Source organism: Fibroporia radiculosa (assembly GCF_000313525.1).
Source record: "Fibroporia radiculosa TFFH 294 genomic supercontigs, scaffold2901, whole genome shotgun sequence".
In the NCBI taxonomy this organism is placed as follows: Eukaryota; Fungi; Basidiomycota; class Agaricomycetes; order Polyporales; family Fibroporiaceae; genus Fibroporia; species Fibroporia radiculosa.
This window is the reverse complement of record NW_012133370.1, coordinates 3,267-17,968: the sequence shown is the minus strand read 5'-3', so window position 1 is coordinate 17,968 and position 14,702 is coordinate 3,267. Positions and strand designations below refer to the sequence as shown.

General features: G+C 50.2%; 4 protein-coding genes across 4 annotated transcripts; 1 reads left to right on the top strand and 3 right to left on the bottom strand.

The window, feature by feature from the left end:
• Nucleotides 1-484: 484 nt before the first annotated feature.
• On the top strand, nucleotides 485-1,608 carry FIBRA_04377 (uncharacterized protein; the record flags this gene model as incomplete). Its single annotated transcript, XM_012326182.1, has 7 exons — nucleotides 485-493; nucleotides 549-594; nucleotides 647-721; nucleotides 926-1,007; nucleotides 1,067-1,260; nucleotides 1,311-1,429; nucleotides 1,486-1,608. 7 exons carry the CDS (start codon nucleotides 485-487, stop codon nucleotides 1,606-1,608), a joined length of 648 nt encoding a protein of 215 aa, XP_012181572.1.
• A 420-nt stretch (nucleotides 1,609-2,028) lies between these two features.
• Nucleotides 2,029-7,492, bottom strand: FIBRA_04376 (uncharacterized protein; the record flags this gene model as incomplete). The annotated part of the gene is made up of 15 exons (XM_012326181.1): nucleotides 2,029-2,812; nucleotides 2,869-3,181; nucleotides 3,236-3,356; nucleotides 3,412-3,453; nucleotides 3,517-3,583; nucleotides 3,676-4,337; nucleotides 4,397-4,554; nucleotides 4,604-4,703; nucleotides 4,938-5,459; nucleotides 5,507-5,761; nucleotides 5,831-6,051; nucleotides 6,528-6,726; nucleotides 6,818-7,018; nucleotides 7,140-7,372; nucleotides 7,429-7,492. 15 exons carry the CDS (start codon nucleotides 7,490-7,492, stop codon nucleotides 2,029-2,031), a joined length of 3,942 nt encoding a protein of 1,313 aa, XP_012181571.1.
• A 355-nt stretch (nucleotides 7,493-7,847) lies between these two features.
• FIBRA_04375 (uncharacterized protein) lies at nucleotides 7,848-9,392 on the bottom strand (the record flags this gene model as incomplete). Its single annotated transcript, XM_012326180.1, has 1 exon — nucleotides 7,848-9,392. The coding sequence occupies one exon, from the start codon at nucleotides 9,390-9,392 to the stop codon at nucleotides 7,848-7,850; it is 1,545 nt and encodes a 514-aa protein (XP_012181570.1).
• Nucleotides 9,393-11,074: 1,682 nt separating this feature from the next.
• On the bottom strand, nucleotides 11,075-11,914 carry FIBRA_04374 (uncharacterized protein; the record flags this gene model as incomplete). The annotated part of the gene is made up of 4 exons (XM_012326179.1): nucleotides 11,075-11,551; nucleotides 11,607-11,622; nucleotides 11,680-11,805; nucleotides 11,856-11,914. 4 exons carry the CDS (start codon nucleotides 11,912-11,914, stop codon nucleotides 11,075-11,077), a joined length of 678 nt encoding a protein of 225 aa, XP_012181569.1.
• Between the last annotated feature and the right edge of the window lie 2,788 nt (nucleotides 11,915-14,702).

The window sequence follows — 14,702 nt, the reverse complement described above, 5'->3', positions numbered from 1 at the left end:
AATGAAATGATTGCCAAGCGGAGAGCATCGTGATTATATCAACCCACATATGCTACGAAGAGATGGAGGATCAAAATGTTTCGCTCTGGATCCAATGCTGACATGCTGACAAGGCATTGCAGGTACACACAATATTGTTGCCTGGCAGAACAGTGTGTGGCTGCGAGGTTCATCGTGTAATTGCAACCGAACTACTGTAGTGGTCGCGCCTTCAAATCATCATGGAACGTACCACTGAAGCCGCCTTGCGCCATGGCTCGGACTTGGATGGAATTCAAGTTAGGTGATGGAACGGAGTCCAGAGGATGACGTCGTCACGACCGTGACAGTAACGCATATTCCGAAAGCGGGACATTGTTTGTACGTGTTGTGATCGCGCGTGTCTAGCTATAGCGCGCCCGCCCATCTGCTTCCAGTACGGATCGTCCTTGCTCCCCCGTCCGCTGCATTATCCTCTCGTCTTTATCCGTCTTACTTTAAAGTCATGTCTCGGGTGAGTGCGCACATGCAAATTCTCGATGTGCAAATGGCCTTACGGACTTTGACAGGCTCAATTTCTCAGAGAGTACAAGCTCGTTGTCGTCGGTGGTGGTGGTGAGTTGGGATACATGCCAATGCATTGCTCTCATTCATGCCGCGTTTGCAGGCGTCGGAAAGTCTGCTTTGACTATCCAATTCATCCAGAGCCATTTTGTGGATGAGTATGATCCTACAATTGAGGGTGAGTGCTTTATGACGCCTATGTTGACTGGAATATGGCTCGCTGCCACAATTTGGGCTACTTGCTCTCTGTTTGATTCCCATGGCCTTGATTTTCTCCAGAGCATTGGTGTCTTGGGGGTGATGTTTCAGCTACACCTGATCGCGATCACAAGTTTAATTGGATTTAGGTCTGGGTGCTGACCTGTTACCAATTCTTTGGCAGATTCGTACCGCAAGCAGTGTGTCATCGACGACGAAGTGGCGTTACTCGACGTACTTGATACCGCCGGTCAAGAAGAGTATGGGTATGTTTGCCCCTTGAACCTGGTCGCTCTGTTCGAATGCACTCTCATGTTCGTTATAGGGCGATGCGTGAACAATACATGCGTACGGGAGAAGGATTCCTCTTGGTCTATTCAATTACGTCGCGTCCCTCATTCGAGGAAATCACGATCTTCCACCAGCAAATTTTGCGGGTGAAGGACCAAGATTCTTTCCCTGTCGTGGTTGTAGCGAACAAGAGCGACTTGGAGTATGAGCGCCAAGTGGGCATGAACGGTGTGTCTTTATTTTGTTCAGAGGATCTATTCGTTGCTGAACGCGCACAGAGGGCCGTGATCTTGCAAAGCACTTCGGCTGCAAGTTTATAGAAACATCAGCTAAGCAAAGAATCAATGTTGATGAGGCGTTCAGTAGCCTTGTCCGCGAGATTAGAAGACATAATAAGGTTCGACCTACTCTTGTAGATATGTACACTTCGTCAAATCCTGATTTTTTGTTCAGGAGCAGCAAACGGGTCGCCCAGGTGCACCACCCAATATGCCATCAGGACCCGGCGTGTACAGCTCCTCGAAGGGAGACCAGGATGATTCTGCTGGTTGCTGTGGAGGCTGTGTCGTCGTATGATCCACTCCCTTGGTCTCCCTTCCTTTCTTCTCTGCCGCACATCCTACTCCTACTTTACATCGCTCGGCCTGGGCTTGTTGGCGTCACTACTGGGTATCCTTTCTACCTATGTTTTCTGCTCTGTTCTCTATGCATTTGCGCGCTATCGGTTGCCCCCCAAAATTCCACTTGACGTATGCCTCTTCTACGCTTGTGGGGTCCGTACGCTCGTTCCCCCTCCCCCTCGCCCTCCCCAGTTTCTACGGATGAATAGATTATACCTTGTCGGAACACGCGCAAAGCATGTCAGTGCGAGTGCTTTAACTATTAAGCTGGTCCTCAGGTAACACCCAGGTTCGGGTTTTTGTAATGAAATATGGCATGAAGATCGTACAAGGCACTGCATATATATGTATGCTGAACTACAGCCACATAGAAGTTTTAGCGCTGTAGAAAGGGTTTGGCGATCGTGAACCGTGCAAAGGACTCCTCTGTGCATGCCCTACCAGGGCCAAGTGCGGCAACTTTTATCTCGCATAGGGCGGCCAATGCGACGTTCCAAGGAAAGCGTGACCACCCGTTATAAGATTTCTTGTGGTCGTAATAATAGGCGTACGATGCACGCACACGTCGGAGAGTGGGTTCGTCGAAATAGAGGAGGGCTTTGCCGCCCACAGTTTTTGGACCGCTGTTGAACTTTCGCGATAACTTGCGGAACATATCCTGCCGGTGCTCAATCGGAAGGTCTGACATTGGCGCTTTGCCCTTAGAAAGATATCGACCGGAGTTCGTTCGTCTAATAGCCTTTGTCGTGGCGAATGCCGTATCTGTGGTAGCTTCTGCAAACCTGAGTTCAACAAAAGCCTGGATAGCTAGTAGTTCTTCGCCAACACGAGAATTGCCGTCCTGTTTGGCTCGCTTGGCTCGCTCAACCCAGTCCTGCCATGGTGCAATGAGATCTTGGTCGGGATGTAGGACTCTTCTGTGAGGAGGCAACAATTTGTCGATACGATCCTTCCGGATACCAATCTCCTGCAAAATACGTTCTTGAAACCCATCGAGTACAAAATCCGGAAGATCAGGATTTCGCTTTAGCGTCTTCAGGTTAGAAAGCCCTGACTTCTTCCATGGAGACGGACCAATATTGTATAATGCAGAATGGAGGTTGTATACGGATTGGGGAACAGATACACCGGTCTTGGGACCATCGAGAATAGCAGAGAACCTAAACATTCAAAAACAACATCAGAATGGTTCGTAGTCAACGGCGTGTTTTCGTACATGTAGGCGAGAAAAATGGTTGTCTTGTGGGAATATCCGTTTTTGTAGATTGAGGCCTCCCACCACGTCGAGTAGGTGCCAACCCGCGAAGTATTGAGAAGACTACCAAGAAGGAATTTCTGGTACTCGTGAAGTAATTCCCCGTTTCGCAGAGACGCAGTACGCTCGAGGAATTCCGCTACAGTCTCGGAATTCTTGACGAGAGAGGCCTGTACCTCGGGTGGCTCTTTAGCAAAGTTGGGGTTGGCATTTCTAAAATTTTCAATGAGCCGGGGATCCCAATATACCTCCACTGTGTCTCCATCATAGTCGCCTACATTGCAAATGTGAGAGAGAATAAATTTAAGATAACTACACAATCACGAACCTCCACCGGTCATGCTTGCAAGATGCCGAGGCAAGAATTCATTGTTGAAGAGATGTCCTTTGACAGAGACCACAATGACATCAACAAACCGAATGAGTCGGTTGTTGAATACAGATACGAGCTGCAATGGAATTAAACATCTAAATGTGTCGTTAGCATGGCCACGGCGCTCATACCTTCTGCATATCTGTGGGCGTTTTGCATGGATGGCGAGTGACCTGAAGATACATGCAAAGCATTCAACCAATGGCTTCCCATGAGAATCCAAGATATTAACTTACGATAACTTCACCCAATATCTGATCCATCCACTGGCCATCTAATGCAAGTAGATTGCGAGAAGAGCTTCTAAAATAGATTTCTCCTGGCTCAAGTGTCCCAGTTGGATCTATAAGGAACGGTATGACTATGATGAATTCAATGTGCATGTTGCGAAGCACTCGCCGGGAACAACAAACGCCTTCGCTGACATGGGAACCTCAATATGGAAGCTATTTGCGTTTGACTGAATAGCCTTCTTGACCGTCCCATTCAGCTTAGCCTCAAGGACGCATAGCTTATCAGGCATAAATCCTGCCGCCAGAAGTACCATCACACACTCTTCGAGCGACGACGGGCATCCGCTAATTGGGTCCTGCCACCATGCAGTCGATTGACTCTCATTCATTTGATTGTCCTCGCCGTCGATTCCCTGAACATAATTCTTCAAAAAATCATCGGCACAATATCCCCTTGCACGAGTACTTCCAGAAGCTTCGCGAGCGCACCTGCCGGACAAGACACTACCGGCATCAGCGACGTGCTTATACAACTGATGCACATCCGCAGGATAGGTCCATGTCGTCAACTTGGCGACCTTGTCATCCAATGCAGCGTTGAGAAGCCGAAGAAAAGTATCACAGGGAACGCCATTCTCCGCGAGATTGATGATGGTCTCCGCGCAGAGTCGAGCGGGGGATGTCATCCGAGAGGGCCGGAGGACGTCGATCGTCCGCCATGCGGGGTCGTCTTGCGTGGATACAATTTTGATCTGCGAAGGTCGAAGTTTGACACAAGGGGCTTCTCTGCTGATATCTTCCTCTGCGTCTAATAGAAGCATCCCCTAAGTGCAGCATTACAATTCATTCGTTCGTGAAAGTGCGACGCGAGCAGTAACCTCACCTTGGCCGGACCAAGCCGCATCTGCATAGCTACCGTCTGAGAAGGCCAACCTAACCGATCAGAGACTTGTCGAAGTATACTGGCGGAAACAAGCCCACACCCGTCCGTCATACACATTTCACTAGGAACTTTGCCAGTCCCCTCAAATCCAGGGCACACTGCAGAAGCTGGTGAGACGTACTTATGGATGAAGGTGAAGAGGCCAACCTATGTCCTCCACGTATTGTATTTGACAGGCCTGAAGCCGCGCAACAGGCACCGAATTAGATGTCCCGAGTGCAAATCGCGCAGCCCACTTTACCATAGTCTAGAGGACAATGACGTGGATTAGTGTGATGACGACTTGCTTTCTGAAACAAATAACAACGAATCCACATCAAGTAGCCCCGTAATCCCCCAAATGGGACAAAACTATCTTCACCGAGACACGTTGCCGAATGTATCGTACTGGGACATAGGAGATGTCATAGTCATGAAACCCCTCACTATCAAAACTGCAATAGAATTGCGATTCTAGACGGAGACATCCCAGATGACACACCTGCTTGTAGTTTTGGATGGGGTCATTGTGCCATTTGAGAAAAGCCAGGAGTGACATCTCATGGAGAGTAGACGGCCCCTGACAGATGTTTGAACCATTCCAACGCTCATTAGTCTGGTAGAAGATCACATTCCCTTCCTTGGCGAAAAATGCTCGGAAAATACGGGTGCAGATAACAATGGGTCGAGTGAAGAAGGTTATCAGATCATCCTGAGAGTAACGCATCTTCTGCAAGGCGGCGTATATATCGCGGGATACTGAAACCTTCATAAAGCGCCAAGAGCCGAAACGACGACTGAACCTGTCCGACGGGCCTAACACAGGGCGGTTCAGAGCCAAATGGAACGGCGGACCATCGTCACTGCGCTGTGTGCCTAGCTCCAGAGTTGCCGTAAAGCTGACTTTACCACCAAACCAGTGGGGGCTATCCTTCAGATAAGGCTGCGATTCGTTGCAGCCCAAGCCACCATACGGGTCTATGTTGAGAATACTTTCTTCTTTGTCAAGTTCACTCCATGGAAGCTGTTTAATCAGCCAGCAGCTAAGTCTCCTACACTTGAATGGCGTACCCTAGCATTCCGCTCTTTCAGAAATGCGGCCTCAAATTGCGTGTCTTCATCAGTTGGTGGTGTTGTGTCTCCAGTTACCACCTTCATCACCTCCGGGACCGCCTTTACATTTGTGCGGAGCTTGCGAAGCCTGTCGATAACAGATGGATCAAATACTTCTGTTGAGACACCTGTGTCCAGAGACCGTAAAATCTCCCATTGCACTCCATATGAAAGGTCCCTGATTTCACACAGAAATGCATGCGACTGAGGAGCCTGATACGCATCAATGTGCAATTGTTATTTTGAATCAATATCAATAGAGTGGGGCAGCATTCAACTGACCACGATATAGGGGCCGGACTGCACGTCTTGAATATCGTCCAGGCTGTTCAAATCATCTGAATCGACTCGTTGCATTTTGGGAGCCCGATTCTGCGTTGCATTTTCCGACTCGTCTCGCCTTCGTTTTCGGTAGTTATCCTGTCGATCATCTAAGCTACAAGCCTCATCGTTAGCATGATCAGCAGAAATCGGCATTGCAGCTGCCAAGTCATTCAATCCGTCTAGAGTTCATGCGTGAGTATAGCTCAAAGGCGGCTGGAAAAACGTGTTCCACTCGCCAGAAGATGGGAGCATTGAAAGCAGGGGATCCCAGTCGTCCACCTGCTCGAAATAGTCGCTTGAGCCCTCTGATCTAGCTCGATCGCTTGAGGTCAGGACATTCATGTTTGTGATCTCTCTAAACGGCTCAAAGTGGGTGGACTGGCGGTAACATTGGAAGTTGGAGATTTCAAGGTCGATATTATGCCCGTGGCCCTACCGGGACATGTTCAGAATCAGATACTCGAGATTATGGCTCGAGGCGACGCCGTCATGTGACCACAGGGAATGCATATTCGTTTTATTCAAAAGACAATATAACCCAATATTCTTTTACACTGGCTGCCTTTCCCATTGTGTCCCGTCAGTTGGTTGCTTCTCTGGAGAATCAAGAAACCCATCTCAAGGTAGGGACACAATAAAGACTAATATCACTCACTCAATGCAGCTGCATCGGACGGCAGATCCTCGACATTGACAGCGCGAATATAGTCCACTCCTAGTTCATAGGGCCCTTCCGCGCCACTATTGCCTCCAAGCAGTGAGATACCGACCGTACGGATACGCTCGCGGAACATGGTGATCTGTTGCGGTGATACTTCGCCTACGTTGGTAAGCACGAAATCATTGAATGGAATCTGAAAGTCACGATCAGCGAGTTCAACGCCAGCCGAGCAGCAATGTAGACGAAAAATACACTCATATTAACACGGATTCAACCAGACTCACGTAGATGTCTTCCCAAGCACCATCGTCGCGGCGGAAGTAGAGTCGATGTTGCCATAGATCAGTCGTAATGGGTCCGTCTGTTTGCAAGTTCACATAATACGAATTTCTGGTCCGCGGATGTCCAGCTACACGCAGGCGGAGAGCAAGAAATTGATGGGCCGAGACATCATCTGTCATCTCGCCGAACAAAGTCGTGCGAGGCTACCCATCATGTGCAGAGTCTATGTGAGTGACTATTCCAAGATATAATACCAAACCTGCGTGCCTTACTCCGGAATCCAGAATATCCACCTCTAATTTTCCCCTCTAGACCACTTCGTACGCCAAGGCTCATTTGACCCCAGAATTTCGCAGTTGGTCGCCTCGCCTCCGCTGATTTCTGTTCGTTCAATGTGGGAGCCACACTAGACTGGTCTAGCTGAAAATGGACAGTAGAAGTCCCACCAATATCTGCGTCGCAACCAGTAGCAAATTGATGAATATCTTCATGGGAATTAAACGTGAACAACGTCTTTGGCGTACGCAAAGGCTCGTCAGCTCCTTGCATACGCATCACTAGCAAATTCGAGTCAGCTACTCAACAAGTTCGCATAAAGATGCTCTATACGCACCACGTGAGGCATTGTCTCTCAGCAGCTTGCTAGACCGGTGCAAGTACTGAGTCAGACGGGACATCCTGCTAACTTGGTACCAGACTTCCGTAGTGGCGGAACGACAATGTCAGAGCTGGATCCACGTAAAAAGAATTAAGTACGAGAGGTATGGAGTGATTGTCCCAAGAGTAAGACGGGGAAAACAACACCACTGGCACTCAACTGGAATCTATAATGACGTTAGCCAGAGAGCACGTGCGATACGCGTCGGTCACAGACGTCACGCGCAAATGCTTTCAAGTACAATTTTCGTGAACTTCGATCTAGGATAAGTAGTCTCAATCGCCGTTCAAGTCAACCATCTTCAGCACTACGTTCAAGAAGCACACCACAACGGCATGAAGGACTACATATAGAGCGGATACCAAAATACCCCCTCATCCTTGCACCAACACGCATTTCTTCCCGCCAACTTCCACTTCCTCCATGTTTTCCACCATGACCAACAATGAGTCCTTCCCAACACTGCTATGCGCGCCATACGACCGCGCAACATCCCATTCCGAGCTCGTATCTGCATCGGAGATACGGAGCCCACGGACAAGCATATGAGGTTCCTTGCTCCCCATAGGCTCAGTGCCTCTGATCGTGCTCATACAACGCGGATTCGAATAAAGGATTTGCTCAGGGGTTTGAACAAGCTCTGATGAAGGCGGGGATGGTGAGCCACCAAACGACAGGGACGGCGACAAAGATTCGATAGACCCCGATCTCAACGGCCCATCGTGCAACTGCCGCTCAACACTTGGCGTCGAGTAACGCGATTCACACGATTTGTACGACAGGCCCGTGAGACTTGCAGAGCCACCGCTCGTGCGACTGCCGGAGTGTTCTTCTCTGGCGGATGAGGTAGTGTCAGAGGCGGCGGAGATAACGGAGTCCACAGCAGACGATTCACCACCATACCGAAGCGGCGGTGCAAAGGCATCCGTCGAGAGGATATGTGTGACGTCCTCAAAATGGCCATCCATAGTGTCTGACACAAGGACGCGACGACCGGTGGGATGAGGAAGCGACGCCGTATTCACACCAGGGAAAATGTGAGAGTGCTGAGGCAATGTGGGTAGCGTAATGTCGTGGATCATTGGTGCCATTCCGGGAATGAGACTCTCCTTCTCATCCTTCTCGCGAGGCCTGATTAATCCGCTAGGTTCAATTTCTGTGTCCTGGATGTCGAATCGCACCCGTCGGCTGCGGCGTTTGTTGCGTCGCAATCCTTCAGGCAGTTTGCAGCGCATGCAACAAAAAGTGACGCCCAGCATGACCAGCGTCCCAACTGTAAGAAATGCTGCGAGGACGGCAGATCGACGGCCCTGCTGGCTCTCCGCATTAGGCTTCGGTCGAGGATTGGTAGTCTGAGTTGTACCGGAAATATTCGTGGAGGCCGGTTTATGCGAAAGATTTGACGAAGAGGTGTCAGTAGCAGTGGTAGCCGTAAATGAGGACAAAGGTGACAGCGTCTCTTGAGATATGTGTGTCGAGGAAATGTATAGAGTGGATGCAGCAGAGGATCCAGGGCGTGCGGACGAGAATACAGTTTCAGATAATAGCCATGTAGTGGGCGCTGGACTGATATTTGAGGTTACTGAAGTGACCAAATTATTCGTCGTCGTAGGTGACTGCACGGGAGAACTAGACGCAACAGATTGGGTAGGTCTCAAAGTTATTTCTGTAGTAGCACCCGACAATGGCTCGGTAGCCTGTCCAAAAGCGAGGGAGTTTGCAGGACTGCCGGTTGCCATCGACGATAAAGGTGTGACCGCATTAATGTCGGCCCTCCCAATTGAAGCTACTGAGGCTGATGAGCTTGGAAGTCCAAGGAAATAGACCTTGTCCACAGAGGCGGATCTGGCAGGAGCGGCCAAACCATAGAGAGGAGACAGAACCAGGACCGCTTGAAGGAGTGAAGTGTGACTGGGCATCATTGGGCCGAGGAACGAGCGTGAGTGCCGTGTGGGCGTGGGGATCCGTGTGGACGTCGAGGAAGAAGCAGACCAGAGGCTCACACATCTATCGAAGTTCATTTTTATGAGTTGCAATCGGCTGACAGTGCCCGAATAATGGAGGGCTGACGCACCATATTACAGTCTCATATAAGCGCCATCCTGCCTGCTCCGATTGGACATTTTATAGATACTGTGGACAGAATAGTACACGTACTTGGCACTCATAGACTAGCCTATGATTGATTATGCATGATATTGAATGGTAAGTGTTGATCTTCAACACGAGCGAAAGTATATCGAAGAGTCTGTGGAGACATGTACGAGCGCGAGAACATCGTAATCGACAAGAGAGTAAAATCGAGGGTGGAGAGTGTCTTTAAATAAAGCCGTCGCGGATAACTCTGCGTCTACTGTTTCAGTAGGCAAGATCGGGTTCGTTGAACTTCGAGCATCCAACTTGAAGGTAAAACCGCGACGCGTCCCTAACACATGATCGCGACGATGCTGCTGCGCGTCTATCATTATGTTATTGTTCGCGCACCGCCAGTCTGAACAGCGAGATGTCCTATAAAGACAATCCTTAAGGCTTTATTTTCATGATCATGATGTAAGTTGCAATGATTGTATCTGCAAATTTTTCTGCGAAGGTTATGCTAAAGGCAAACTCCGCTCATTATTTGAGAAATTGACATACCTCACACTGGACAGACTTGTCTAAATCTTCCTTTCTCTCGTCGCTCGCTGATCAACGTTCACCCCAAGGTTCCTGGCGCGGCCTCGCTGCCCACCCACCTATGACTTATGGCTCAACCGCGCCGCCGTTGAAGGGGCTAGCATGCCGATCTACTATCTTACTCTCTTATATAACGCCCACCCCCGGTAACCCTGAGACCAGCCAAGCAGCTATCCACCACTCATCGTCTCCCCGCTCCGGCTCCTCTCATTGCCATCAGCTACGCGCCATTTCGCGTCTACCCAATCGCCCATTATTTTCTTGCCCGTCCCCCCGTTCTCATTCTCATGGCGTCAGTCAAAGAAGACGGAGATGTGAGAGGCGCGAGGACCATTGGTGAAAATGAGCAAAGGGCCATGATATAACAATGGAGCAGCCGCCTCATTATTGAGAAGACGAGGGCGGAACGAGGGCGAGGGTGCTGGTGCAAGTGCGGTAATAGATGGAGGGCGGCGGGTGGCACGAAAACGAAGTTGTGTAGAGACGGGGCGCACTGATAAGAGGATGTGGGCGGATGACACGGACGGAGATTTGCAATCGGTGCAGGTCAGTGGCATCCACTTTGAGCCAGCATCGTGCTATACCAGTCCATCCCTGGCAAGTAGGCTCGTCGGGGTGCATATACCTGCGAGTAGCAAATTTTTCATTTAAGTAGCACGCTCACTAATTTTGTCTACATGCTCGATCCTCAGCCCTTTTGTATTTGTAAGTAGGTTGAACAATTGATATGAATGAGTGATAGCTTTGCGCTAACAATACTCTTGATCCTTCTTCGCCTCCGCTCTTTCAGGTTCCAATACCCACCATTGGCAATGGGGGCGGACAAAGAGGTGAAGTGGGTCGAAGCACGAGAAGATGGGCATCCTCATCCTACCGTTTTGTCCCCACACAACACCAGCGCCACCCATGCTCTCCTTCCTGATTACTATGTTCTTCGTCCGCCACCCTTCCCCACCGCCTGCCCGAACCCTCGATCACGGTGTCGCCTCATAAAGCGCGCCAAGCACGTTGAAAAGTGCTCTCGCCCCTTATGGGCATCCTTCCGGACCGCCTTCGCGCAGAACTGACATGGCTCCATTCGCTCTTTGAGCTTCCAGTGGACACACTCCACGTGCCGCTGGTAGGAGTCCTTGTCCAACCCCACCACCTTCTCCTTCTCGCCGTGCGCACGCCGCCTTTCATTGGCCTCGTGCTGCTTCCTGACACCCTCGCACCACATACCAGGCGGACCTGGACAGATGAGCTTGGTGTGGTCGGGAAGAGGAAGCACGTGCGCGTCCTTGATGTGCGCCCAGACCATCGCTGGGTCACCGCGATGCGCACAAAAGAGGCATGAGACGATCGAGTCGTCGGGCAGGGGAGAGGAAACTGGGAGTAGGTCCAAAGCCTTGGGGTGTGCGGCCTTGATGTGTTCCCACAGAGCCTTTGACTCTGCGGTCACATCGCGGCTTGCCTACTTGCAGGACAGGAGTCCTGCTCCAAAAAGGATGAGGAGGACTGGAGTACGTCGTATGAAACAGCTCGCCATACCTCATATCATTCAATAAATCGCTGAACCTCCAGCCCAAACCGTGGTTGAGTTCCGCTAGACGTTTCTCCAGTAAGTAGAACTGAGGACGTGAAAAGACGAGTGACTGGATCTCTCCAGGGAGAAGGCTGCAAAAGCCGTAGTTAGAGATGTGGCTGACAATTACGAGGTATCGTACCCTGTTTTCGCTGAGAAATGCGCTGTTGCTTTGGCTGGTGGTCTTATTGCTGTTGCCATGAGTGATGATTGCTATCTTGCGCTGTATTTATACAGTCCTGTTGCTTTGTCCTCCTCTCGCGTATTGTTTGCGGTTCCGTACTGCATTATTGCGACGTATTGGAAAGCGTCCTTTGTCTGTGTCTGCAACCGGACCCCATTGTAATCAGCAGCATGGAGACTATGTCGCCTTTTGACTGAGTGATTGCGGTACATTCATTATGACTATGAAATTACTGGCACAGCCGTCAATAATGACTAGAAGTTGTGCCAGGGTTCATCACGAACGTATATATCCGGCCGACGTGGAGATGAGGAAGTCCGAATCAGTCGAGTCAATGAGACACTGTGGTTATATGAGAAGTTTTATACAGTACTTTCTTGATATACTGTTCGCCTATACAGTAATTAGCGACCTCTAGGCTCGCACGGATCTGCCGCAACCTCGTATGTCGCTCCTCCCGCCGCGGCCATAATGATCGGGAATCGGTGATGGCGCATGTCACGTGGCGAAGCACTCGCATTTCGCGTGGCAGGGCGGCGCGTTACTAAGGGGACGTGGGCGATGGATATACGAAGGCATGGATTGAGCCTTGGCTACAGCCATCGACCTCTGCTTGGTGCATATTCCAGAATGCGACGGACTGATGCTTTATTTCTGGGCTGCTTGATGACTCTGCCGCCGTCACTCCATATCTCATTGCCACCAGTATCGGATTTAAGGCTCTAGTTGGCCGTCGATAATCCACTGATTTAGTTTTTTTTTTCGCCCAAAATCCCGGATTGATATGCGCACCATCTCCCTCATGAAGACTTATGTCTGCATTATAGGTCCTCGGTGATCCTTATTCTACGTGGCAGAAAGTCGAGCTGCGCCCGTGGTGTCTACAGCAAAGCAAAATCAATTGGTGTAGGCTTGCCAGCGGACGCATACATACTCTCATGCTTGTGGGCCATTGCGTCTCTATGGGATTAGCGATAATGGGACTCTGTTTCGAAATTGTCTTCCCATGTTTTTTTTTGTCTCAGCTTTGGAAGTACTCAATCTATGCTTCGTCTCACTATACGGCTGCTTACTCGTTCTCTTTTCTTAGAACCCTTTATCTCGCCCCGGACGAAAACACTGGCTCCAGATGGTACTCCAATCAGAGGCAATTGAGACAGTGCTTCGTTTCCATCACGCATTAGCGTGAAGATACGATTGCTCTCGCAAGATGGCTCGATACCCAAGTGAAATTGTGCACAGGTTTCTTGACTTTTGGATGCCAACTTCATAGTAAAACTTGGCGAATTGGCTGGCCACGTTGGCGCTGCTCATACTGAAGCGGGTTGATATGTGTATGCTCACAATTCTGAAGCCAGGTTTTTTCGGGATCTTGGGTGTGTGGTTGGGCGTCCTTTTGCTAAGTAGAGATCGAGAGGCAGATCAAGAGCTGGTCGTTCTTGTGGGAGAAGAAGTGCATCGTCTTCTCTTCCCGCGACCTCTTCACGCGCGGTACGTGATCGTCTGCATGATCCCCACGTATACAGTGATTGGGGTGAAGGGATATTCGAAGTGAGGGGTATTTCTTTACACGCCTCGAGACACTTGCTGGACCAAGTTGCTCGGGGTGTCTTTAGACTGTCTCTTGCCGAAGTCCTTGAATCCGTTATTGTCCGTGTTCGCGTGCGCTTGAAGGCCCTGCTGGTCCGGGTTCTTCTACAAGTGCTACCTAATCGTGATTATATGCGCTGGTTGCCCTAGCGCCCTGTTTACACTAGGACCATAGAATGTCTTTGTTTCGTTGAAGAACCTGTTTTCGAGATATAAAGTGCACCCGATGTCGATCTTCCCCAGGGATCAGATGTACAAATACAATTGAATGGTAGGCTTTCAACAACTATTGTCGCGTCTTCACCTGCTTCGGCCTGAAGTCAATCGGATTGAAGTGAGGTTGCTTACTGGTTGGTGGTACCGGCTGATTATCCACGCATGTCCACTAACTGCCCCTCAGCCCCTCATTGAGGCCACGACGACGCTCTTCACCACGGCGTATGAGCTTGCGGATACCACTTAAATGCAGCATCATGGCGGTTTGTCGAATAGGAGGAGTGGAGGCCGCCACGATTTTCTCCCGAAGTCTTTCCCAGTGCAATGCGCGGGGGCACCCGTAGAGGAACCGGGAGAAGGCAGAAGAGACCCATTTCCCGTGGTCTGTTACGCCGATTACCTCTACAGGTCGAGTGGCGTCGAGCGGATCCATGGCCTTTCAAAGAAAAAATTGCTGGTAGGTTGGCGGTCGTAATCATTGCGGAAGCAACGTCCGAGGAACGTCTTAGGATGGCAATGCCAGAACCGAACTGATTGAGGCGAGAACCGGAAAAACATTTGGTCCCTCGTCTTTGTTGACCTCGCGGGCGGAACTCTCTCCGAGCAAACGTACCGTCGCCGAACCTTGCAACATTACTTGGGACCTAATGGAGTTTGAGCTCGCAAATTGAACCGCTACATGGAAGGTAGCATTCGGGTATGTTAAGTATCCAGGAGAGGTCCGTGATGGCGAGATCACTTGGAGAGTGTATTGTCACTGGCCATGGTGAAACCCTGTGCTAGAAGATCATCTAGCAGTATGCGGACGAATGAGTGGCGTCGAGTGGACTGGGTGTGAGCGACGGCCGATGGCAAGCCTTTGTTCGTCGTCCACATCCTTGAGCCTGTCAGAGGAGGATGGGTTGTTTCAATCGTTGTGCAGCACAAGCAGGATGTCATCAACGCTGAAGTCGAAGAGCTCCTGCATGCAGGTCGTAGAAGGCGGGAGAGAGGCGGGAC